The sequence below is a fragment of the Pelecanus crispus genome, chromosome 7 (assembly GCF_030463565.1).
Source record: "Pelecanus crispus isolate bPelCri1 chromosome 7, bPelCri1.pri, whole genome shotgun sequence".
Taxonomy (NCBI): domain Eukaryota; kingdom Metazoa; phylum Chordata; class Aves; order Pelecaniformes; family Pelecanidae; genus Pelecanus; species Pelecanus crispus.
This window is the reverse complement of record NC_134649.1, coordinates 36,435,809-36,461,318: the sequence shown is the minus strand read 5'-3', so window position 1 is coordinate 36,461,318 and position 25,510 is coordinate 36,435,809. Positions and strand designations below refer to the sequence as shown.

General features: G+C 33.8%; 1 protein-coding gene across 1 annotated transcript in view; it reads left to right on the top strand.

The window, feature by feature from the left end:
• ERC2 (ELKS/RAB6-interacting/CAST family member 2) overlaps nt 1–25,510 on the top strand; it is a 458,173-nt gene that overhangs the window by 180,349 nt on the left and 252,314 nt on the right. Inside the window, exons 8-10 of the mRNA XM_075714165.1 lie at nt 14,551–14,688; nt 23,506–23,646; nt 24,199–24,339. Coding sequence (XP_075570280.1) covers nt 14,551–14,688; nt 23,506–23,646; nt 24,199–24,339 — 420 coding nt within the window. The remainder of the gene's footprint in view (nt 1–14,550; nt 14,689–23,505; nt 23,647–24,198; nt 24,340–25,510) is intronic.

The following is a 25,510-nucleotide window of genomic DNA, read 5'->3' as shown; positions in this document are numbered from 1 at the left end:
ATAAAGTAGTCAATCTGTGTAGTATATTTTGAAATAGCCATCATCTCTAAAGGACATCAAAGTGTTCTTAACTGAAAACTCCTAACTCACCACTCTTCTGAAGGTTTTATCTAGTGTCTGTCAAACCCCACCATGGAGAGAGGCACATGTTTCACGTCGTAACAGACGTGAACATGGAGCTACAACGGCTTAATGCTATGGGAGAGACAAGTGCATCTGACAATTGCTGAAACTTCTCACCGTCCTATGTAATTCTTTAAGATAAACTTCTAAATATCTGGCGTAAAAAGCAAAGTAATATACATCAGAGAAAAAATATTACAAGTGTGTTATTGGTTTTAGTATACTATGAGGTCAGTGTCACTGACATTTCAATAGCAGATGACCTCCAAATGCGTCTTCAGGATATTACAATGAATTTTCCTGTAATTGCCAAAGGGACAATGAGTGTTCTTCATGGATCCTTTCATCAAGGCATTTACAATAAATGAAAACAATGAAGAAAGCCAAATGAATAAGGATGGCTACATTCATTAATAAATCCCAGGCATCAACGACCTAATGAAAAACTGGTTTGGGGAAAAAAAGTATTTCTGTGTCATAGATGTACTATATAATAATATTCCTTTTTTTTTTTTTTATAGTTGATGATATTAGAATGAGGCTAAGTTTTACATACAAACCTGCTGTTTTTTAGGAGGACATACACGATAAAGGAAATTCAGTGAAAGATTAAAAAAAAAGAAAGGACATTTTTTCATAGCAAAAGCAAAGTATCTTAAACACAGAACTACTTCAGACTATTTCTACTTCCCATTCAGACATTTATATGAAAGCATTGCTGTGTTACCTTTGCTGCTATAGAAAATCTAAACTGTTCAGCAGATGTTGATTAAAGGCATCCAAGTTGCTGCGTTTAACGTTTCAGTTTAAGTTTAGTGGTGCTTTGATAGTTTATACATAGAAAGGCTGTGTCTGGCCTGCAGTAAGTAATGGTGAAACTTAATATGTGCATTGTCTTTCATGCAGCTATAGTGCAAATATTAAATTACGTCTCATAGTAACAAGAATCTTAGTTCTCTGATGAACAACATTTTGAACACTTTAACTCTTAATTGATATAAACCTATGAACATTGACCATATGTTAATTTAGAATGATTAAGAAAAGACATCTTTGAAAGAAGGGGGCAGGGAGATACCCTTCTGCAAAGCTTTTCTTTCATGTAAAGTCATTACACTGTGCCTTATATATGAATACAGATGCTGTCTGTAACCAGGGAGCTAAAAGGAAACTTTCCAATACAAAGGGTATTATTTTTTCTAATTAACTCCTGCCTAACTGTTTAAGCTCCGCTGCTATGGTTTTTTTCCTACTTTTTACCACTGGCACTTAAAGAAACTCATATAGAATAGTACCATGTGAAACTGGATTCTCTATTACAAGCTCTTGAATGCAATTTCTGACGGCAGGATGCTCTTCTAGTACAAATCAACATAGCTGTATTGAATTCCTGTAGCCATCCTTTAGTAGCTAGGGGGCAGACCTGTTATTTTTACTTTCAATTTAAAAATTTTTGCTACTATAGATTCCCCCCCCCCCCCCCCCCCTTAAAATTATTTTCCATTTTTAGGGCTTCCCTCCTTCTTCAACCTGTCTGCCCCCTTATTCCTTACTCTGAGAGTAAAAAAGTATAAAGTTTAATATTTTTCCTCTGTTGATTTTTAAGTATTATATTATTATTTAGAATATGTTACAGGAAAACTGGGAAATAAGAGAATATATGAAATCTCTGAAATAATTTAGTGAGACTGTAGGAAGAGGTATGTAATTAAGGATTAAAGATGACAGAGCAGTTTTAAAGCGCTGTACTTACACTTTTTTCTCTTCAGGTGTGAAATGTCTATGATTTATAAGTTCTATACAATCAATTTATCATTTAGAATTAAAAGCAGTACACTTATCTGAAAGTCTCTGAACTAAAGGAAGAATACTGAGAGTTCTCTATGTTCTGGAACAATCAAATAAAGCTTACATTAACTCTCAAGTCAATTATCTGTACTTCTGAAGTCTTTATACCAAATATGTCATACAGTTCTATGTAAAATGCATGTTATGAAACTATTAGTATAAGGAGATAGATAATTACTGTTAAAATGTAATTTATGGCCAGATTCTTCTAACAAAATCAGTGGTAGCAAGCTACAGTAAATTTAGACATTTGCTATACTCATAATTTTACACTGTCCTGTAGAACAGTGTGATGTTTAAAGGTGCATTTCTTTTGCTTTTGTCTAGACTCTTGTATCTTTTATAGTTTTCCATTGGAATCGAAGCTATAGGAGTTGCTTAAATGAGAGATGTATTGAGTTTCAAATTCAAACCTTACAAACCATGTTAAATATCTCTTTAAACTTTCCAGGAAAGGAAATAAAGGTATTCTTTTCTTTCACTCAAGCTTGTGATTTAAATAGTAACCCGAAGCCATCGATAGAAATATACAGTGATGTTAGTGAAAACAAAACAAATATTCTGAAAGTATTACAATGCATATGTACATAAATTAAAAGTATATGAAAAATAGGCAAGAGAATCTGGGAGATTACAGTTTGTGATAGAGTTTAAATTTGGTGTTAAATCTTTAACTGGATTGTCCACGTAGATGTAGGTGATATCTCAATGGAGCAGTGACTTTCTAGGCTAGAAATATGTTATCATAAACCATAGTTCTGGAGTGAATATGGAAAAAATGAACATAAGAGAGCCAGAATAAAAGTAAAAAAAAAAAAAAATCCTTCAGGCAATAAAAATTCTCATCGATTGAAGATTGAAGTTGATTGAAGAAGTAGGAAAAAGGATAAATGGGCAACTACAGTTGAGGGGAACTTACTTGGAGTGAGAAAGCAGATTTTATCTCAGATATGGCCTTCAATATTTTCATTTAGAAAATATTTTTCAGCATTTCAATTGGGGGGAGGGGGGGGAAGTTTAAATGCAGATGGGGAAAAAGAAATGGTGACTAGCCTGAAAAAGAAATTTGGAGTGTTAATACCAGGAGGCTGAAGGGAGCGATTAATATCAATTTAAAAGAGTATTTGCACTGGGATGTGGTAGTAAAAATTGCGAATATTTCTGTCTGCAGAAAAACTGGGTAGCAGAACAAAAGATGATAACCTCTCTCTAGATGGGCTTTGTGTCATCCCACCTGAAAAACTGTGCTTAATTTCAGACATCTCATTGTCAGAACAATGTAAATGTGGAAGAGTTAGACAATAAGAATAGTTAGAGACCTGACAGGGACAGGTATCTGGCTAAAACTAATAGAGCTTAGTTTTTTATTCTAACAGTCTGAACTTATAAATATCACAAAAGAGGAGACATTTTTTTGGACAGTGTAAAACTTAAAAAGTGGGTAGCATGAAATCAGATTGATAAGCAGATCTGTTAAGAGATTGGATAGCCTTCAAACAGGAAAGGAAATTCAATTACCATAGGTTTTTCAGTGCTAGGTGTAACATAGGCCACAGTCCTGGAAAGGATCTTAGAGTATCATAGTGCGTTCCACTGCCCACAAGCAGGATTTGAAAGAGACTCTTACAGGCAATGAAAACATTACATTTTCTCTAGGGATTAAGCCAGGCTTCCAGCCTCTCTGCACCACAACCTGCTGAACCTTTTCACTTTGAAGTACAGTTTGTAAGGTTTCTGCCTGTTATTCAGAACTCTAGATGATGGCTCTTTTCTCTAATTAAAAAGAAATCTTTTTTCTGCATGTCTGTCTGTTTTCCTATCTTAATAATTTTTCTAAGTATATAACATCATAACTCAGGATAAGTTATAGTAAATAATTCCTTCTGTTATTCTTCTAAATTCTTTTTAGTCTTTTACTGATGGAGATTGTTTCTGTTTTACTGCCTTATTTTCATTGATGAGTGCTTCTCATTAATTTATCAGGGCTATATTGCCCTTTAATAACTACAGTCACTTTAATAACATATTGTAAAGTGAAATAATTTTATTTAAAGTGAGTTGATATGCTTTTTAGCTTCTTTCTTGTGATCTTTGGATACCAAAACCTGAATCTGCTTTCAGAACAGATTTGTCATCTATTTTAAAGCTTATGTTTCTATTCTTCTATTTTTTTATGTATATGTATTTCCCTTTATATATTTGTCTATTTTAAAATAATGCACACAACATACACATCTGTGTTGGTTTTTTTTTTTTTTCTTAAATGATTTGTATTAAAAGTATAAGTATGCCAAAGCAGCTTTTTTTCCTACATGTGAGGTTACATTAGAGTATATTAGAGCATAGGTACTTCTCTGGCTTGCATACTATATAACGTAACAGTTTTTCATGCAAAATCTTCTTGAAAAAAATCTTGTGTAAGCTAACATATCCTATTTTATATGTACCTGTACCAAATAATACAAAACTGGCCATAAGTAACAAATTGTCAGATGTCTTCAAATACCTGAAATGTAGGATTGAGCAGAAAGGTATAATTTTTCATGGTTGTCCTGGAGAAGTAATACAGGTCATATTTTTAGGTGCTCTCAATGTGCAATTGGGCTAGACTTCAAAAAAAGGTCAGCAATCAGTCATTACTGTAACATGAAAAATGTTGTGAGATGTAGGAATTCATACCCAACCAACCCAGCTTGAAAATCTGGCCCTGAATATATGCAGACAGTTTTTATAAGAAGCATTAGCTTGTTAAGAATGAATGTCCATCTCTTTGTGCGTCATAACTGGAATTATGTGATAGTCCATTTCGTATTATTATATTTACTATCTGGAAAATACCTATTGCGTTTTGAATTATATCACAATAAAGACATATAATGAGAGCAAAAACTTTTCAATGGATATCTGACAAGACTGTGAGTCCTGCTTAGAAGAGTCCAAGAGTCAAGCTGTTTTGTTCTGAGAATTTATTGGTCCCTGAAGAGAAGGAGACAGAGACTGAGTATTTCCAGATACACAAGTGGATATTATCAGCCTGGGCTTCTTTTGGCTAGCTTCCTGGCTGAAGGTTAATTTTAGCATTAAGTTCCAGCTCTTTCTCAGCTGGAGTCTGGCAACAGAAGCCAAGCTTTCAGTCCAGGAGCTCCTTTCTGTGTGACAGCCTTCTCCTCTCTTGGCTCAGTTTGCCCACTGACCTGCTTTTATAGCCCTGTAAAAGTATCAGCTGACTTGAGGGCAGATCCCTTCCCTGAGCAGCCCTAGGGGAGTTTTCTTCTCCTCTCTGTATGAAAACTCAGCACACACGTCTTCTTTCTTAATGCTTGTTGATTCCTCTGAATCCTTCCTGTTACCCGTACATTTGAAACCTGTATTATGGAAGGAATGTATAATATCACAGTAAGTAAAAATGGGTGAAATATTTCCTGCAGTGGTTGCACAATAAAACAAACAAACATGCTTGTTTTGGAAGAAGAAGAGATGATGTTTATCACTTTTGGCTCCAATTTTCGTTGCATTTACTTCTATATATTGATGCAATAGGATGCTCTCAGTTTCTACATGTACAGGAGATAGTAGGCTGATGTTTCCGATTATAGAATAATGAAATTTTTTTCTAGTTACATGTAATACCACTTTATTGCAGGTACTGACCAGAGAACATGGCTGCAATATTCCCAGTAAATGAGATACATTTTCTCTTAGTGATCAACAGTTAATAGGTTCTTTTCCTTCTTTACACCTTTTTTCTGTCCCAAATTAAGGTGCACATATATTTTCTTTTTTCTTTAGGTAAACTTCCAATCCTATTGGATTTTTTTTTTTTTAGATACCATAATGATACTTTATGCTTCTGTACTATTTTGCTTAAGACTTTACTAATACTCAGTTGATACTCCATACATTTAGCAAACTGAATCATAAAGAACATATAATGACATGGGAAATACTTGTACATTATATAAGTAGATCTCTTGATTCTACCACTGACTTATTTGCTTTCCTCAGCCTACTTTAGGAAAGTTTAATTACTGTGTAACATCTGTTCAGAAGCTTGATATCAATGTAAATTTAATGTATTCATTAATAATATCCTTTTTGTTCTTTGCATCTTTACAGCCATACTGCAGTGAATGTGTTGAGTGGAGTATCAAATGGCTGAATAGACAGTGAACATATGGGACTAAACTGTTTAGTAGGAAGAATGTCTTCTAGACCTTAAAATACCCCTGTATTCTTAAATCACTTGCTCTTTAGGACAGAGATTTGGTGTAAGAAACCTGACAAAACAGTTGTAGTAAGTTACAGTATAAAAGCAACCAGTAGCCCTGTTCACCTGTTTTTTTTGTGACAGCTAAGAGGTGTTCGAGGGCTGAAATTTTGTTTGTAGAGCTCCTATGGAAAGTGGGCTTCAGGTACTGCAAATCTGTGAATACCTTATAGAAATAAGGTTACTGTACCCGTGAAGTATGTGAGAATTTGGAAAACAGTTCATTTATTTTTCAACTAATGGGTAAACGAAATGTAAGAAATGCGTTTCCCTGTTGTTTTATGGAGTTCTGATAAAGTGTTTGCAATCAATTTCAATATATTGCTGCAATCATACTATACTTCAGACATGGTAAAAATACAAAAATATAAATAAAAATAGGATTTTTTTCTGTTTTCCCTTTCCAGAATAACAATTAAGCATTGGGGCCAATTATTAATATTTCATAGAATCAGAATAATTTAGGTTGGAAGAGACCCTTAAGATCATAGAGTCCAACTGTTAACCTAGGTATAAAAATGGTATATGGAATTTTCAGCCTTATTTGTTTCTTTAAAATGAAAGAGAAAAGCAAATCAAACTGAAAGCCACATTGGAAAATAAGTATCTGAATTCTTATTAAGGGCTTTGAAAATATCTCAAACTTTGCAGTTTGAGAGAACAGATATGAAAGATATTTATGCAGAACTAGCTGCCATTACTAATAATTCAAACAAAGTATAACATCTACAATCAGAGGAATACCCTGTCCTGATTATTCCTGGAAGCCTTGTTGGTGCTAGTGGGGAATTCGGCATGAAATGGAATTGGTAGAGTTTTGGTGACAGACTTGGGAGTTTATTGATGAGATAGCCACTTCTGGTGCTGCTGTCTTCTTCTAGTTATTACCTTCATGGTTGTTAGAAATTTATGCATCCATTTGATTTTTTTTTTTCTGGGCAGTCTTTTGTTGAGTGTCTGTTGTTTAGAGTTGATATTAATTTTTTGCAGTAAAGACATTTGATGACATAGTGGTGGAAGTGGCTGAAATATTTCAGACTTCAATTTTCAAAGACACGTGCATGCTGACTTTGAAATTATTTTAGTTCTCTGTTTGGATTGTAGCTTTTAGTTTTGTTCATACAAAAATGTTGTGTATGTCTTGAAGTAGAACTAAATTTAATCCCAAGAAGGCTTGAATACACCATTTCTCATATTTTTCTTAGAAATGTTTTCTGACCTGATTGTAATTAAGTGTGTAATGTTGATCCTTCTGATCAAATTGAATTATAACAGCTCTTCACTTTTTCTTTTGTGTTTGCTGCCAGTGTTTGTTACTTACTTCTTTATAGCTTTTATACCTCTCCCTTCCTGTCTCCTGTTTTTTTTTATTTCGTTCCTTGAAAATTCCCATCTCCAGATGTCAGCATCTGTGTAAACTCTTGTTTTGGTTTGTCTGCTGTTTTCTTTGCGTTTGGTTGCTACTACAGCTTTAGTGTTCAGTAGTTAGAACATAATTTTTTCATCCAAAGTACTGTTTTCTGTATTCTAGTCTTTGTTCACATATTTGTTATAATTTCCAATTCTCTTTTGGAGGCATGGTGTCATCTTTGTCTTTCATCTTGCATGTCCACTTTCTCTCTAATGGTAGTATCTTCAGATATTTTTCTTCCTTATTCAATCGCATAAGGAGTTAGCCATACTGCATAGCTTATTTCTTTTGAAAAGCGTGTGCAGTTGATAATGTCTGTCTCATGTTCTGTTGACACTAATGCAATTTTACACATTCAGCTTCATAAGTTGTTGCTTGTGAATATACAAAAATGAGTTGCCCTCTCTTTTCTGCATTATTTCATAACAGATGCAAGCATGTAATAAGCATCTCCATTATATCAGTTTGGTTTTCTGTTCACTTTTTATGTGGATTAATTTGCAGTATGCATTTTAATGCTTTATTTAGTATGTTAGTGACAGTTTTTGCAAGTTAACAAGAAAATGGAGACAAATGTGAGTGAATAGCTTTCTTAAAATCTTGGATAGTCCTGGAATAGACGTGGTAACAAACACGAAGCAAGTACTGTTTTCTCTAACTCAGAATTTCAGCTGAATTCACAGTGCTTATTTTTTGAAGATTAGTGACTTCAAACAAAGAAAAAGGGAAGATGATTCTGTTATATTGGATAATATGGCCACGACCAGGTGGTTGTTAATAATGTAAATGTAGTGGGTAAAAAAACCCTGAAAAGTCTTTGATGGTGTAAGAATAGTGAACAACCATAAAAGTAAGTTTTCAAACCACAGTGTTAATCTGATCAACTGTGTAATCCTAATGGCAAAAACTTGATGAGCTTGAAGAAGCAGAAAATGTGTTGTACAGAAATGCTGTAACTTTGGAGGGAAACAATGTTAAATATACCTCAGGAAAAATATTCTGTTTACCTTTTTTTCCTGGTTTCTTATTATGGTCTTATGTCTTTCTCTGTTTTTTTAAACTTGTCAAGTAGAGCAAAATTCTGAAGGATTATTTTCCTTCCTGCTTGGATTATGTGAATGGGAAGGTAGCAATAGGGTAATTACTAGCTCATGCCACTTCTCTCTTGCTCTTGTCATCAGGTTAATGTGAGGGCTGATGTCTGAAGCAGCATTTGCTTCATTAGCTCCTTTGTGACAGTCATGGTCCAGCTGCACTTTGCTACTTTAAACTGTAGTCCTGACGGAAGTTTGGGGTAAAAACTATTCAGACAGATCAATTGTCTTTTGTGAAAACCTTACAGACCCATTGATTTGGAGACTGCTTTCTCCTTGGGCACACACTGTATCCATGGTTGGAAATGTTGGTTTATGTAATCTAAAGTGTTATGTAGAATTCATGGACAGCTTTACAAACACCTCTACTGTTTCTGATTTAGTAATCCACTATCATATTGACAGTGTAGGATTGAGCTGGTCATATGCTTTGGGCTATCTAAAATATCTGATGTTTAAGAAAGTCTTGTGGGGCAAAAGAATGAAAGAATATAAAGTTAAAAGATACTATTGAACCATGAGCTATGTTGTAATCTGAAGCAAGTACAATGCTGCTGTATTAGTCCGATTTGGCAAACATAAATTTGGAAGGTAGTAACAGGAAGGCACTCTGGAAATATTTTAAATTGAGAACATATTTGCGATAGGCAACTATAGGTAAGAAGCTTTATTCTATTGAGAAATAATCAAGCGTTTTGGTAGCTATTGGAACTGCTTATGAAATCCAAGAGTATTTTATCATGTCATGGTAAGATTAGCAAGCTTTTTTCCAATTACTTTGGTAAAGCCAAAGATTAGTACAAATCTTACACTTTAATAAATATATTTAGTTGCAAACAGCAAACCCCCATTCTATAATATTTTAAAGATTTTTATAGTATAATTTTTCAATATACATTTATATTAATTTTTAGAATCTAAATGTGTATGTATTTTGACTTTTGAAAAAAATATTCCTAATTAATGCTTGTCCATCTACCTACTTAAAAGGAAGAAAACCAAAGTGAAAGGTAGTGGTACTGAAAGATGAAGCACTTTTGGGGCTAGTCTTTTTCAAAACAAAAGACAATTCTGCAATGTCAAACCGTTGAAGCAGAAGTTGCCCTTTGATGATCTCATTTTGTTAATTGAAATCCTGCTTAAACTGAAAAATGTATTTAGGTCATATCATGAATATTAGTGGAAAGCTGTAGAGTCATAGCTTCCCCCTCTTGCCCCACAGGCTGAAACTTCAAATAGCTGCTCTCAAGCCTGTTAATGTAGCTTTTAAAATACTTTGACTGAGTTGATATTGAATAACTGTACATCATTCATTAAAAATTTCTGGCTAAAAATCTATAGTGCTTTCCAAAAACTATACATCTGTATATTGAGCTTTGAGGTAGTAATATTTTTACAGTCATGGTAGGGTAAAATTATTTCAGTTTTTTTTTCTTTCTAACTGGTCATTCAGACTAAGGATGGGTATTTCATTACAAATTATGCACGTGCACACACACACATAAACAAATGGAGATATTAAGACATCTGTAGATACATCTATTTTACTGAGTCACTACAAAAGCTGATTTCATGTTCTAGGATATACTGAAATGTGTCTGAAAAGGACCATATGAGACAGAACATGTATCATGAGTCTTACTAATAAAAATAAATTGTGCGTGTAAGTAGACATTTAGAGTATTTGCATTTGAACTATCCCTAACTCTTTTTTTGTTTCGATTAGTAGTTACCTTTTTTTGTCTTTTGTTATGTATATCTATGAGGCAGCAGCTAAAGTCTGAGAATGAATACTAAGGTTTAAAGTAGCCATAGTTAATGCTCGTGTTGGATGAATGCCATTGTTTATTAAATCTCTTTTTCTTGAAATTCTATTAACTGTATAAAGTAGAATGTAACAGTACTTGGGAAATTGTTCAGTGCAATTTGTTTTCTTAATACTTTAAGATTTTTTTTTTAGTAAATAATGAAAATGATATATACAAAAGTTCTGTTTCCTCATCTCTGTTGCAATTTTAAATTTAAACTAAACTAATCTTATATTATTGATCTACTTCACTGGAACAGACATGACCTGTGTTTTAATATGAAACAAATCTCAAAGAGTTCTGCCTACAGAAATTTAGAATAGAACAAAATTAATTTTAGGATTAAAAAAGCCAGTGTTACAAAATACTTGTTGTCTGAGTTGTTTAAAACTCAAATACAGAGCAGAGAGGAAAATATATGGAGCTAAGTTGAGGTATATGACTTTACGGTTTCACTAGCTAGGCCTAGGAAGTCTCTGATAAATTCTGTCTTACACTGTCTTAAACTCTTTTGTACTTTAATGCGTATTTCTAAAGGCGAATTGTTATAGCATGGCACATTTTCTTTGATTACATAATTTTCTTGCAAATTCCAGAGTACAGTACCTTAATTTTGATAATGAAAGTAATTTTCTTTTGAGAACTTGGGTTACTGTAGAATTTTAAAGCCTGTCTGCGGGTGAGATTTAATTTAATCCCTTGAGTATTTAAGAAGCATTCCTGAGATCGTTGCCAAAAAGTGGCAAGATTAGCACTTGAGGTTATTGACAGGATGCCTCATAGGAAAGACATTTATCTGTAAGGGTATTGTTTTTTAAAAAGGAATAAAGTCTGTCCTAAGCTCTGGGAATATACACACTTTCTGAAATACAAAAAGAGTGGAGCAGTTTCTTTTCATACAGCTCATGGCACAGGGACATAGCAGTTTACAGAGGTAAGAATTACACGTTGACAAAACTACACAGTAACTAATTTCCTATCAGATAAAAATATAAGTGCTTAAGGATTAAGAAAGTCTTAACAATCCCTGTCATAAATTGAATTCAGGCATGCTCAAAAGTCAGTCATTATTCAGCAATAAAATTGTGTCCTTGCATATATGCCTGTACCCATATATATGTTGGAGAATGACAGAGGTTACCAGAGGGTTTGTTGTTCTTTCTGGGTTTAAAAAACCCAGGAAGAACTAAATCATATCTTGTGTTCCAAGATTTTAGCATGTGAGACTGCTCAATCTCTTTGCCTCCCATAATCTTTTTGAGAGAACTCTTTGTGATTAACTGGTCATAAAATCTTGTCTGCATTAGCAGATCTTTACTAATCCTGTGCCCATCCCAACAAACAAATACTCTGCGGTACTGATTCTACTTTCACATACACCAGTGTGGTCCTGTTCCCATCAAAGTATTTCCTTCAGATTTATATAGCACAAATAGAAGAATAATCAGATCCTTTCCTCTTATTTTATCTATGGACTACGCATTGAATGACTTATTTTAAAGCAGTTGTGATTCAATGGGGATGTTTTTAATTTGCTGCCTGTTCTCTTTACCTCTGAGGAAAGAATTTTGTAAATGCTGAATAATTTTAGAACATGTTTTCTTGGTTAAGGGTTGGATCATATTTTAAATTAGTTTTAAGAGGAAGGAAATCGTGTAAATGCTGTGGAATTCAGATAAGCACTGTGCATAGGAAATAAGTACTTTAATTTAGGGTGCCTAGAATTGGTAGGTCAAGCTGATGATAATAAAGGAACAGATCTTAACTTTGTTTCAAAGAACATGTAATCAATATTCTCTCTCCTGTTTTATTTCCTTTTTGCTTGAGAAATTATTTTGGTGAAGCTGAAATGTGCAATTGCTTAAGTATTCCACAGGGTGTCATGAGGTAGTTGTTGGAATCATTAATACTTGGATGAAAGTAAAGAAAGAAACGTAGTGTGCAGTCCTCTGAATGCCAGTTAATGTAATTTTAGATGTGACTAATACACATGCCATAAAATAAAAAGTTCTTAACTCATTAACACGTGTATCTTATTTCTGTATCTGTATAAAATATACACATGAAGAAAAATATTATGAGAGGTCGTTTACAAGACTGAGCTATTCTACGTGAGGTCTTCCCAAAAAACCTTTCTATGTATACCTTAGTATTTTATAGTTTACAGAGCAAGTGGAATCTTTGGCCCATAGCAATAATCTGACATACCAAACTATGTATATAAAAAAGAAAAAAAGGTACAACACTTGTATTTGCCATACTGTTACAAAGAATTTCTAATTGGAATGTGCTCCTCCAAATTTACTTTCGAATTTTATTTTACTTTAATTTGTATTTAAGTTCTTTTAAAATTTAAATTTATTTAAACAAACTTTGTACAGTGCACACAGCTGTACTGTGGATTTTATGATTTGATAGTTATAGATATATATGATGTCAGAACTCAACTTCAGGCTTTTTTTCCTGCACATGTGTAATGTAGCAGTAGGAGAATTTTTACCAAAGTATGCCCCAAATTAAAGTGTGTTTGATTATGGTGATACATTTTTGCATATGGAGACCAAGTTTTTATTGACATAACTGTTGACTTCTGCAGAGCTGCACATGCATTGAATTCAGCTTCAGGTTTGTAAAAGAATCTTTAAATACAGCTTAACAGTAATTATGAAGGATCCCGCTTCTGTTAAAATCTGAATGGCTTTAAACAGAAATGACATTGGCCATGAGAAAAATTACATATGAAATGAACAGCAAAACTTCATTCATTTCAGTAGCAACAGAACGTGATCCAAAGTGTAAAAATCACTGATGGACGTAAGAATTCGAATCTGTTGACAGTAATAATTTGTCTAATTCTAACAGCATATTTAAAACCAGTTTTGGACATATGATACGTTACGGATTTAGGCATATTTTGTCGTATTATACAAAGTGGCATACTAAAATAATAGACTAGTTAATTTTCTTGTTACTATTTCTTTGTGCTGTGTTATGGAACAAATTTTAGTTTCATGCCAGTGGCATAATAGTGAGCAGCACTGAGAACATAGGATGAAAGTAGGTTGATTCTGCTGACAGACAATTAATAAGATTTTACACATATGACATACCGCAAGTCCTCTCTGCATTATGCCCAGAAGATCATAGTGCCTTACAGCCATAGAAGGTGATTGCTGTGACAATCGGAAGCCAAGTGCTTTTGTTCAGTTTTGCTTCCAAAATCCACACAGTCCTGTGGACAATTGTTTGTGCAAAATCTTTCTGACTTAACCACTATAAATCATGACCTGTTTAACAAACCAATGTGTTTATAGGTACCTTAGCAGTATGTTTAAATACTTGCTAGAGGAAGAACTAGACCTGTTTAAAGCAGTTTTAATACCCAAAATAGAGCGACATACCTTAAATCTTAATGAAGAAAGTGAACGGAAGTGGTGGCCTTTGGGATTTTGGGTTGTTTGGGTTTTTTTGTTTCTGGGTTTGGTTTTTTGAAATATAAACATCCTGATCTCTGTCCAGGTGAGTTTCCTTTACAGCAGGGCATCGTGGAAGAAGAGGTTTTTAGGTAGGTAGGTAATCATCTCTATTCCTCAGTTTAAGGCTCACTGAACTCTGTTTGCCTCTCCCTTTCTTTGTCCTTCTTACTGCAACTAGAATAATCTAAAGGGTTAATTCCACACATACTTTGAATTACTGAGATAATGCAGTACCTTAAACTAAAGTGATTAATATCAGAAAATATTTAAATAATTAAATACCTGACTGCACTTAGATTTTTCCTGTAATTTATTAGAAAATGATACTTTTTAGCAAAGGAAAATAAAATAGAAAGGACAGAAGTTAAAAACTGTTGATGTTATACCATATAAAAACTTGGCAGTATTCTAAGGCATATGTATCATGTGTGATATGTATACATTCAATTGATCCTAGCACCCAAGTCCCTCTTTGAATGTTAAGACAAGGCTAATGAATATTATTATCTGTTTTTATTTTCAGATTGAAAATCTACAGGAACAACTTAGGGACAAAGACAAACAGCTAACTAATCTAAAAGACAGAGTGAAGTCATTGCAGACGGACTCTAGTAACACAGACACAGCACTAGCAACCTTAGAAGAAGCTCTGTCAGAAAAGGTAATGTCTTCTCATGGAACAGCATTATGTGCTGCTCTTGGGGGCGAAGTGGGTCCAGAAAGTGTCTTTTTAAGTTGGTCTGACACCTGTAACAAAGCCTATGGGCCTTGTCAGGAAAGCAGGTGGCTTTGTTCTGGTAGGACGAGCATGGTGTGATTCCCAGCTGATGAACGAAAACAGGACTCTGAGGTAAAGAAGGATGTCCTTTTAAATGGGGATGGAGTAAATGGCCCAGAACATGGGAAGATTTTCCCTTAGTCAATGGGATGAGTGGTTGTTCCCTGAAAGAACTGAAAGTCATGGACACCTGACTTAAAGAAGGTAGAGTTCTGGGTATTTTTATGGCTTTGTGATCGTGATTATCTTGTTCGTTTGTCTGTTAAGCAGAGCCCAACTGAAGAGCGAGCAGCGAGTGACTGTACCAACTGTTACCTTGGCTTTCTCTTAATCCTATTGGTTTCCTATACTTAATTTATAACAGAAACGGTATTTTGCAAAAAAAAAAAAAAAAAATAGAGAATTACTTTTTTGTTCTTTAAAAACTATATGCCTCTAATTTGAAAATACCTAGCGGAAGGGATAAATCTGGAGTGTTTAAATTAGTGGCAACGTTCCTACCAGTTTCAGTGAGGTCGGGGGTTTCTTCCACTTTGACTACGAGATAATCCAAGTGAATCTGTATGCCAAAAAAATTAGTACAAGTATCTACTTTTTGCAGCTCACAGATCTTAAAGTATATCATTTAAATGTGCACAGGTGAGTGCAACTAACTAAACTATTATGTGCCATTCTGCGGTGTGCAATCCTGGGAAGGTATTTATGACTGTATATGACTTCAAAATGCCACTGTGGTGTTGGCACTAACACCTAAAATACTCATGTTGGATTTTTGATTTCTTTGTATGTCTAATCACCTTACTAACATTTGCTTGGTCAACAACAGTGAAAAAAGTTGGCATTACTATTACTTCTGTGGCTTCATATGGATAAGCTTACAGCATTTATGCGAAGAATGTAAAGAAAATACACACATTTTGTTAATCTTTCACTGCTAATCTGGACACAGTGTTCACCAATCTCACAGCATATTATTAAAAAATGACACAAAGTACTTTTAAATCTGTTTTTCCTCCTTGTAAACTGTCTTTTCTGGTTTAATCTATGTTGTCACTTTCCCCAAATACCCATAGAGGCAGCTGAGAGTTTAAAACAGTCCTTTAACCATCGTGCTACTGTTGTCAATGTAGAAAGCAGACTGAGTGTCACACTGCAAACTTGCCAGTTCTCCTGTGCAACTAAGCATGAAGTAGATCGTCAAAAGCCAAAGGGGAAAAAAAAAAAAAAAAAGCCTATTTTCTGCCTCAGCTATACCTGCAGCACTTCAGAGAAAATGCACTTATGCAATAGTCCTTAGCTGGGGTAATTTGCTAAGTTGCAATATGTCTTCAATTGTATCTGTTGAAAATATTAAATTAATGCGTTCACAGTAGAAGCAGCAAGTATGGAGGTATTGAACAGAGCACGTATAGTCGTCTTCTCACTACCAGCAATACAAAAGGCTAAGAAGTACTGGGTTAAAACCTAACCCAAATTAATGAGTGGCAATTAGTTGTTTTCAAGGAATTTTGTACCAGTACCATTCTAAAATCTGTTGAAATAAGTGTAAACTAATAAATAATGTAAAAGTTTTGATAATTTTGAAGAAGTTTTGTATGTATCTGAAAATAAAATATTCTATTTTTCTCAGACATACAAATTGTAAAATTTTAGTAAACTCAGGATGCATTATTTTTTAATATCGTAGGGAGGATTTGTCCCAGAGTTTGTTTAAAAATTATGCTGTACAATTTCTTTGTGTATGTGATAACTTGAAATGTGACAAAACTAGAGACCATGAGGGTATGGAAATTCTGTCAAGCTTAATTTGATTGCTGTAATAAAGGTTCAAAGTCCAATAAGTTATGCTAGTTTTAATGTTTTGGAAAAGTTAGATAAGCTTAGGTCCTTCTCTGAAATGTATTTTTGCCGTTCATGTCTACTTCATTTGGAATTTCATGGATGTATACGAACAGAATTTTTTTTTAAAAGAATCAGTGTGATTAGTGGTTTTTCCAAGTGGAATTGATTAGAACTCACATGGGGTCCCTAAGCTTGAATTCTGTACAAAGTAGTCACTTTGCTTACATACAGTCAGCTGAGAATGGCGTCCTTTCTGCAGTGTTTGCGGGCTACTCTGAGACACATATGCAATGAATAGCATGGGATGATTTCCTCTGCCACGGAGATTTCTGTCTTTGCAGCTGATGAAGGCAATGGTATCTTTTGTAAAACAGTGCTTTTGAGAAGTGGCATGAAGCTGAGTTGTGCTGTGGTGTCTGGTGACTGTTTCAATCACTTATGGAGAGATTGTTGCGTAAAAGTTAGGTGGCAGTATATAAAGGGAAGAACTCTATATGTAAGCGACATGCTTATCGTTCTGTATTACTTCAGAGATACCACTTTGTTAACCTGCGGAAAAGATATGCAGAATTATTCAATAATAGCCTTTTTCTACAAACGAGCTATATAACTGAGAGTGTAAATTATTTTATGACATGCCCAAATCATTATGCAAATTAGTTTCTATGTTAGAATAGGAATATATGGCTTGAATTTTAAACAGAAAATTTTCATTTGTTTGAAACTGTGTTATTTTCCTATGACTATTTTTCTGTATTTTGAGGTCTGTAAGCTTAATTAAATTACTAATCAAATAATTAATACTTGTCCAGTTTCTGAACAGATACATAACAGTATAGCTTCTACACAGTTACTGGATTTACAGTGACTGGCACTCTAGGTAGCAATATTGATGATAAACTTTAAAATCTAAAATGTAGAATATCAGTTCTAAAAGCTTAAAATATTGCTCTGCCCTTTAAATTTATTGGCTAAATTTGCTTATGAGAGAATCATGTTATAAAAATTTAACTTCATGATGCTGCTGATGGATTTTTTTTTTTTTTTTTAAATGTGTGACCAGTCACTGTGTACTACTGGGAAATGTTTTTACAGTTGGGGAATGATTAGTATATTAGATTAAAAAAAAGGAGAAAAGCGACACTGCAGAGTAGAATTAATTAATAAATAACATTAATATATAGAATATATATATAATTAATAAATTGTTGAGAAACAAGGTACTTGATCTTAAAGCATTAGACACAATGAGGAGGAAGTTTCCAAGGTAAAAGCATCTCTTTGTATGATTTGGATTATTTATTGTACAGACAAATCATGCACGATTTCTTTCCCATTGTAAGTTTCTTGAAGGCCACGCTTTCAAGGGTAGGTTTCTCAGTCTTAAGTGTAGTCTCTGGGATGTCCTTATACATTGAAAGAAGCCAGTAGGCATCTTCTAGAAGTTCCAAATGAACTATTATGTGTAGTTTTCTTGTGTCCTCTGGCAGCTAAATACCTTGACAGTTTACATGTGTCTCATTCCTATTTGTGTCCAGCTTTCCAACTCATCCTAGCTGCTCTCAGTGACTAGCCTTTCTTATCCCTATTCCTGTCTGCAGTAGCATTCTTAAGACCTACAGACTTTATCAATAGTTATTAATTTCTTCCACTACAAATACTGGTAGAAATAAGGAATAGATTTTTGTTCAAATGGGGCAAAACAAGAATTAGTGATAGTTTCTTATGAACAAGTGCATTGCTATAAGTACTTTTATCAATTTAAATTGTAATGCTGTCAAGAAAGGATGCTGCTTTCATTCAAGAATACCTGATTTCCATGGAAATATGTTGTTTGTTTGTGTGGTGGTTGTTTTTGTTTGTTTTGTTTTTCCTAGAAATTATATCAGGCCTAGTTTGCAGCTATGTCTTCTTGTTTTATACTCTGAGATTAGGCACAATTTTTGGCTTTACCTTAATTCTTTGTCAATTCAATAGTTTTTAGAATTTTAATTAAAAAAATAATGAAAATACTCCAAGAGCAACACGGGAAGGTCTTTTGAAATAGAAATTAAATTTATTTATATCAGTTTAGTTAACCACAATTCACTAAAATTGAATTTACTTGCTTTTCTTAGTCTCTATGGGAAGAAAAAATATTCAAACATGATCATATGATATGAATAAATTATAAAGCTATTTTTAAAGTCCAAAACTCAAATGTTTGAGCATTTATGTTTTTCCTGCATTGTTCTTGAAATAACTCAGATTGAGATTTTGGCTCTGAATTAGAGAATATGGCTCTTTATTCTTCACGAAAAAAGATTTTTCCAAGTACCTGTCTCTGATTTTCTTTCATATTTAGTGATTAGGTAGCTCAGTAACACTGAATGAGAAATTACTGTAGGCATCATAAACTAACATCAAAATTTCCTGAAATGGACTCCTTTTAATCTTTGTATTTCTCTGGCAATATTGCTGATATAGTTTGTTCTCTTGTCAGGAATCAGAAACAAATCAGCACAACTTTAGTCGCTTTTGAGTGCATTTTAGAACTACACTGAAAAAGTTATTAATTCAGTTCTTTACCCCTAAGTTTGGAGCCTCTCCTAAGCACTGAAAATTATAAAGGTTACACTGCAATGAACAAACAAAACAAAGTTTACTCCTATTTAAAAAAAAAAAAAAAGCTTGAAAATCAGAATATGCAAACCTGCTATCAGCTTCCTTAATGTTTTAACAAGAAACTTTTCAGAGAATATCTCGGCTCTTGGACTGGCCCAAAGCAGCTCAAGAGGTTGCTTTCATGAAGCTGATATTTATAAAGTTGGTCCTACTGTAGCAGCATACAGCAGATAAGCAATTGAGTACGTCTGATAATATAGCTATATGCTGTGGCAATTCAGTTCCTGCTTCTGTGATAAAGTGCAAATAGATTAGACCTGTGAGGTCGTAGATTAGTGTGTAAGGAAAGCTTGCCAATGCAAATAAGACTGAAACAAGAACACATTGTTGGGATTTCTGCAAGTTAGCTGTTAATCAAGTAAAACATGGTATATTAGGGCCTTTTAACAGGTTTTTGACATTTAGCCTTATACAGCTGACAGATAAATTAGTCTTCTTTTATGATTGACTGAGAAAAAATTTATACTGTTCATTAATAAGATGAAATGGTGTTATGTTTAACTTGTCATAGAAGAAAAAAAAATCATCTAGGTAAATAAATCTTCAAGAAGGAATTGGTATAAAACTAAGCCTGAATATAACTAAGTGGATTCTGAATGGTTATTAAACTATTCCACTTAGTGGAGGCTGGCATTTTAACATTAATATCCAAGGAATTAAGAATCTATATTATTTGTTACTAGGAATAAACTTGAAGTTATTTAGTATCCCATATCCCTTTCTTGCATAATCTGTATGGCAAAAGCCAGCTAATGTACTAGTTTTGTAAAAATATTTTACTATTTGCTAGTTTGTCATTTATGTAATACTCAACAATGTTGATGTTGAAGGACCTTCATTCTGTATGAACACATTTATACCTGAAATCCTGCCAGGTATGAGTCAAAGGGAGATTTTGCCAGGAGTTTTGTACATCTGCAGTGCCAGGAGTCTCAGTGCAAAGACAGTTGATGCTGTCTTGGAAACAGATTTAATTACACATAGCCTGCAACTTTTAGTTTTGGCTGTTATCTTTTTTACTGTATGCTAAGTGGAACATAGTATGTCATCAATGCGTATTTCTTTCTGAATGAAATAAGTAGGGATATGAGTTTTATATGAGTAGTCAACACTGTTTTCTCTGAAGATTCTTACAGTAATGCTAATTTCGTAATATGTATGTTCAGTTAGCTAGATTGTGGAAGGGAGTCCCTGATGTCAGGGGAATGCTGGGTGCAAAATGAAAGTAGCACTGTGAACTTCCAGCCCTTTGAAAAGGTTTTCCTTAGGAACCAAGTAGCAAATAATAACTATACCAATATTCTTATTACAAGATTATTCAGTATAGTGCTGATTATTTTCCAATGTCTAAAAGATTCAAAATACATTTATTTACAAACTTAAATATAACTACTCATTTGGTAAAGATCTTTATCTAATTGTTTAAAACCTTCTAATAATATTTAACATTAATTTTACTAATACATGTAATTACATTATAAAATACTCAATGTGATGCATTTTTTAAAATTTTTACTATTGGTCAAACAAATTACTCTAGCGCAAGCCAGTATTATATATCTGGAAGAAAAAAAATTAATTTATCAGAGGAACATAAATGCTTGAAATGGCTCTGTAAGGAGTATATTTGAAACATATCACTTGTTTTTCACTTAGGCCTAGTTTCACATCCAATAATAGACTAGTCATAAAGCAAACATCTATGAAGATTAATACCCCGCATCTGCTTTTGATACTTGATCTTAACAGCTCATGGTACATAAGAAAATATGTTGCATCATAGCTTATGTTTGCTATATAAACATAATGCAAAAGTAAGTTAATTTTTAAATAGTTAAAATAAAAATAAGGAAATATACAAATTAAGATTTAAATTAAAATTCTAATGTGCTTAATTGCACTTATACTGGGGTCTACAATTAGCTCTCCAATAAGCAACCACAAACATTAGAGACATTCCAAATAAGCAAAGATCAAAATGAGAAGCTGAATTTTTCTATTTCTTGAATTGGCATTTAAATATTTTCAGGGAAATGCATAACCCATTAAAGTCAAATTGATTTAAGGGCAGCCAAGTTTTAAATCAGTAGTTTAAAATAATAAAATATTTATTCAGTTCATACAGAAACTGTTCCATTTTCTAGTAGCTAGTTCCTTTGCTATGCAGTATGAAAGGAGGAACAGACAACAAGCAGAGGCAATGGGTAGCTGTCAGCAGAGTTGCTGATGTGGTCAGTGTTACAAAGGGATCAGTTGTGAAAATGGGGGGGTGAGAGTCTGAGCAGAAGAGAAACAACCAATGTTTGAGGTACAGAATGTAGAAAATGTCTCTGCCTATTGTACAGAACCGATGAGTCTGGAAAAGACCTCTGGAGATTATCTAGTCCAACCCAGCTGCTCAAAGCAGGGTCAGCTAGACCAATTTGCTCAGGATCTTGTCCAGCTGGGTTTTGAATATCTCCAAGGTTGGAGACTGCTGGGAAGAAAATCACAGCCTTGAGTTTAGGCTCTTTTTTTATGCATATAATTGTTGACAGTTGGCTTTTTGCAAAATATGCCTTGAGCTTTAGAAAGCACAGAAGCAATCTTCAGAAGATCCTCTAGGGTTTGGAGGAACATCATACCTAGTACATGGAGAAAATGAATGAATAACCAGGATTGTCTGAACACTATACACTTTTAAAAAGAGCTGATACTACTTAAGCTAACTTTGATAATGAATTAACTTTCTTATTTCATTATAATGACTAAGTTTATTACCAGTCAGAATGGGATGTACGGCTCCTGAAGTGTTGCTTGCATTTTAATGTTTGTTGAGATATAATAACCACAGCTGGGAGTATATTGATATGGGCAAAGGTAAACTTTATGTATATGTGTAGTGTGTGTATATATATGTGTGTGTGTTTATATAGCTGTATTTCCAGTGTGTGTGTTTGTGTATATATATATGGCAGTATAAGGAATTATGGACAGAGGGGATTAGTATGAGATTTTTCTCTTTCTAATAATATTAGTCTTCCATCAGTCTTGTCCAGTTCTATGAAATAGTATTTTGAGTATTGATCCCAGTCTTAAATGACTTCTTGGGGATTTCAAGCATAAGTACAAAAAGACTAAGATCCATGAGTATGCTGATGGTTCTACTTCAGCCATGCCACTGGTAGTGTAGAACTTCATCAGTTAGGAAGTAGTTTTGTCCCATGTAGGTTTAACTTTACTAAATGATGTTGCTTCCACTACCCCCCTAACTACCACTTCCAAAATGATACTAGTAGGTTCCCTGATACCCTGCTTAAAGTGACCTATTCCCAATTCAAATGCAATTCTAATGGTTATTTTATTTTATCCTAAATATTTCTCTCTGATTAGTATTTGCGTCCTTCAAGTAGTGGTAGAATGTGATTTTTGAAGAATGTAACCAAAGCTTAACAAAACAATACTACTGCGTCTGCTTTTAACATTTCACTCTTTGAATTCATCACCCAGTCCTTGACTGGTGATTTTCAACAATCCTTATAATAGTAATGGGAAATCAGCAAAGCATTTAAAAACGTGGTTGAGTTTAAATATCTGTAGGGTTACTGCTAATTAGATGGAGAAAAATCTTCTTTCGGATATCATAAGTTGTATCAGGGTGCTTTCTCTGTGTCTTGGACAACTTTTTTTTTTTTTTTTTTTTGTCCTCTCAAAATATAATACATGTAAGCTGTGAGTTACTGATAGTTAGCAAGTGATTGATTTCTAATTAGATTTGGAACCTTGAAAACCTCTTGCAACCACTATAGAGGCTACTAGCATTCAAAAAATATACCCAAATTCAACCTGAGTAAACCAGTGATGGCCTCTCTGTTTTGAACTTTTATTCAAGACTTCAATCACTTATGAATACAGGAAATACATTACTGAGATGAATAACTTCCCATATCTATCACAAGACTAAACATGTTCATATCAGTATAGATATTTAATGAGGTTTCTATACTATGTTACTCTTATCAAGTATTTAAAACCTTGATCTGGTGCTTTTGAAATCAGGGGAAATCTTGCATTGACTTTAATACCGTTAACTCAATCATTCTCTGCTTCTGAAGGCTGATTTTTCTCAGTGCTACTTAAAGTAAAGAGATTTTATTCTGTCTTTTCTTAAAGTGATTCCCAACTTTTCCATTTTGCAATTCTTTGCCTTGTTAGGAAAGAATTATAGAGCGCTTGAAGGAGCAAAGGGAGCGAGATGACAGAGAAAGACTTGAAGAAATTGAATCTTATAAAAAAGAAAACAAAGACCTGAAGGAGAAAGTTAATGCTTTACAAGCTGAACTGACAGAAAAAGAGGTCAGTGCTTTCAGTAAAATCTATGTTCTTCTATCTATGTCATTATGATGAAAGAAAGTGCATTAGGATTACTCTTGAATCATTTTAAGTACTGATTCTGCCACTTCAGTGGTCAGCTTCTGAACTGCTATTTTCTTAAGCATTCTTCATAGTCCTCACTTTTCTACATAAAATATTGCTTCAGTTTTTGCATAGTTGTGTGTCATTATCTCTATTTTTTCCCTTTACATAAGCCTCTAGTAGGCTCAAATATTCCATCATTGCTCCTGTTTTCATTTGTCAGTTAGAGCAATAGATTTCAAAGTAATTGTACCTCCAGAATATGTCAGCTTGTCTGTATTATGGATGTTTCTATGTTTCACTGCATGCCAGCTCCTGTGGTTCCAACTGGTTGTATTCTCAAAATGGTGTCCTTTGCTATCAATGCTTATCTTTGTGTCAACTCTTTTTGGGGAAGGGGAGGGGGAACAGGATCCAAGTGATTACTAAGTTGGCAACAAGTTAGTGTCCTGGTGACTAGGAATTAACTTTTTACTCTTGGTCATTTTTCAGTCTAGTTTAATCGATCTCAAAGAACATGCATCTTCATTGGCATCAGCAGGGCTGAAAAGAGACTCCAAACTTAAGTCTTTAGAAATAGCCATAGAACAAAAGAAAGAAGAGTGTAGTAAGTTGGAAGCACAGTTGAAAAAGGTAAGTTCCATCTTAAAACAAACAAACAACAACAATCAGAAAAATAAAAATCAACACCCCACACCCTCATGTTGGAAAGATAAGGTTATTTACTCTTCTGGAGAAAGTCTAAAATCTACCCATCTTATGCTGTTTGCTGATGCTTGCATCAGGTACTGCTAACTTTTTCTTCAGAGGCTTGTACCAAGGCCACTGGTGAGCCTCAGAAATACCTACATGAGGGAATTCTAAGAAGCTGCTACAAATAGATGAACTGGGAGCAGGACATTGGAGGGAAAATAGAAGGGCAGAAAGCAATTATCAAACCAGCAATTTGTATGTATATGAATTTCTACTGCTCTTAGAAGTAGACTGAAATGTTTATAGCCTGGGGAAAAAATTAAAGGCTCATCCAAGAAATGCTGTACTTCCTAATCAAAAAAAATTATGCTTCCAAACTGGAAACTCTAGCTAGGTTTTGTTTTGGCATTGTTTTGGCATTGTTGGCGAACATGTTTGCGATAATTAAGCAAAATAATGCATAGTTTGTCTCAGCTAGCAATTCAGTGTTACTATTCAGCAAGCAGTGGAAGCAAACATTTAGAGGAAAACATACAAATCCTATATTTTATAACACGTTTTTGTTTAAATTGATGCATTAAAATAGTTTTTGCTGAAATGATTTGCAAGTTTGTTGATGCTTTTTCTACCATACATTGTTTCTTTGACCTTTTTCTGTGTCATTTGGTAATGTCTGCTCTCATTGTTTGAACACCGATCTCATGACATGTTTGGTGGGTTTAGGCATTATGTTTGCCTTCTGCAATTCATGACTAAATGTATGTCAAACATTAATTTTTTTTTATATTGATATATAACGTTTCATTTTCTAGAAAAGAATATTTATTTGTTCTATGAATGTTACCACTGTTAGGATAATATTCTGACACTCTTTTTACCCAGGTTGAGTAGTATCCTGCTCCGTGTTTAAGCAGTGTTTCAATAGCCTTACCTGTGAGGAAGGTATTGCAAAATGTAAAGGATACCAGAGTGTAAACCTTATACTTCTATTATTTCTTAATTCAGAACAAATATGTACAATTAGGTGCCTGTGTTACATGTTTAGTTGTGGAGAGGAAGGGAATCTTTTTCAATAAGCGTAGACAAAAGCTTTTAATGGAAACAAAACTAC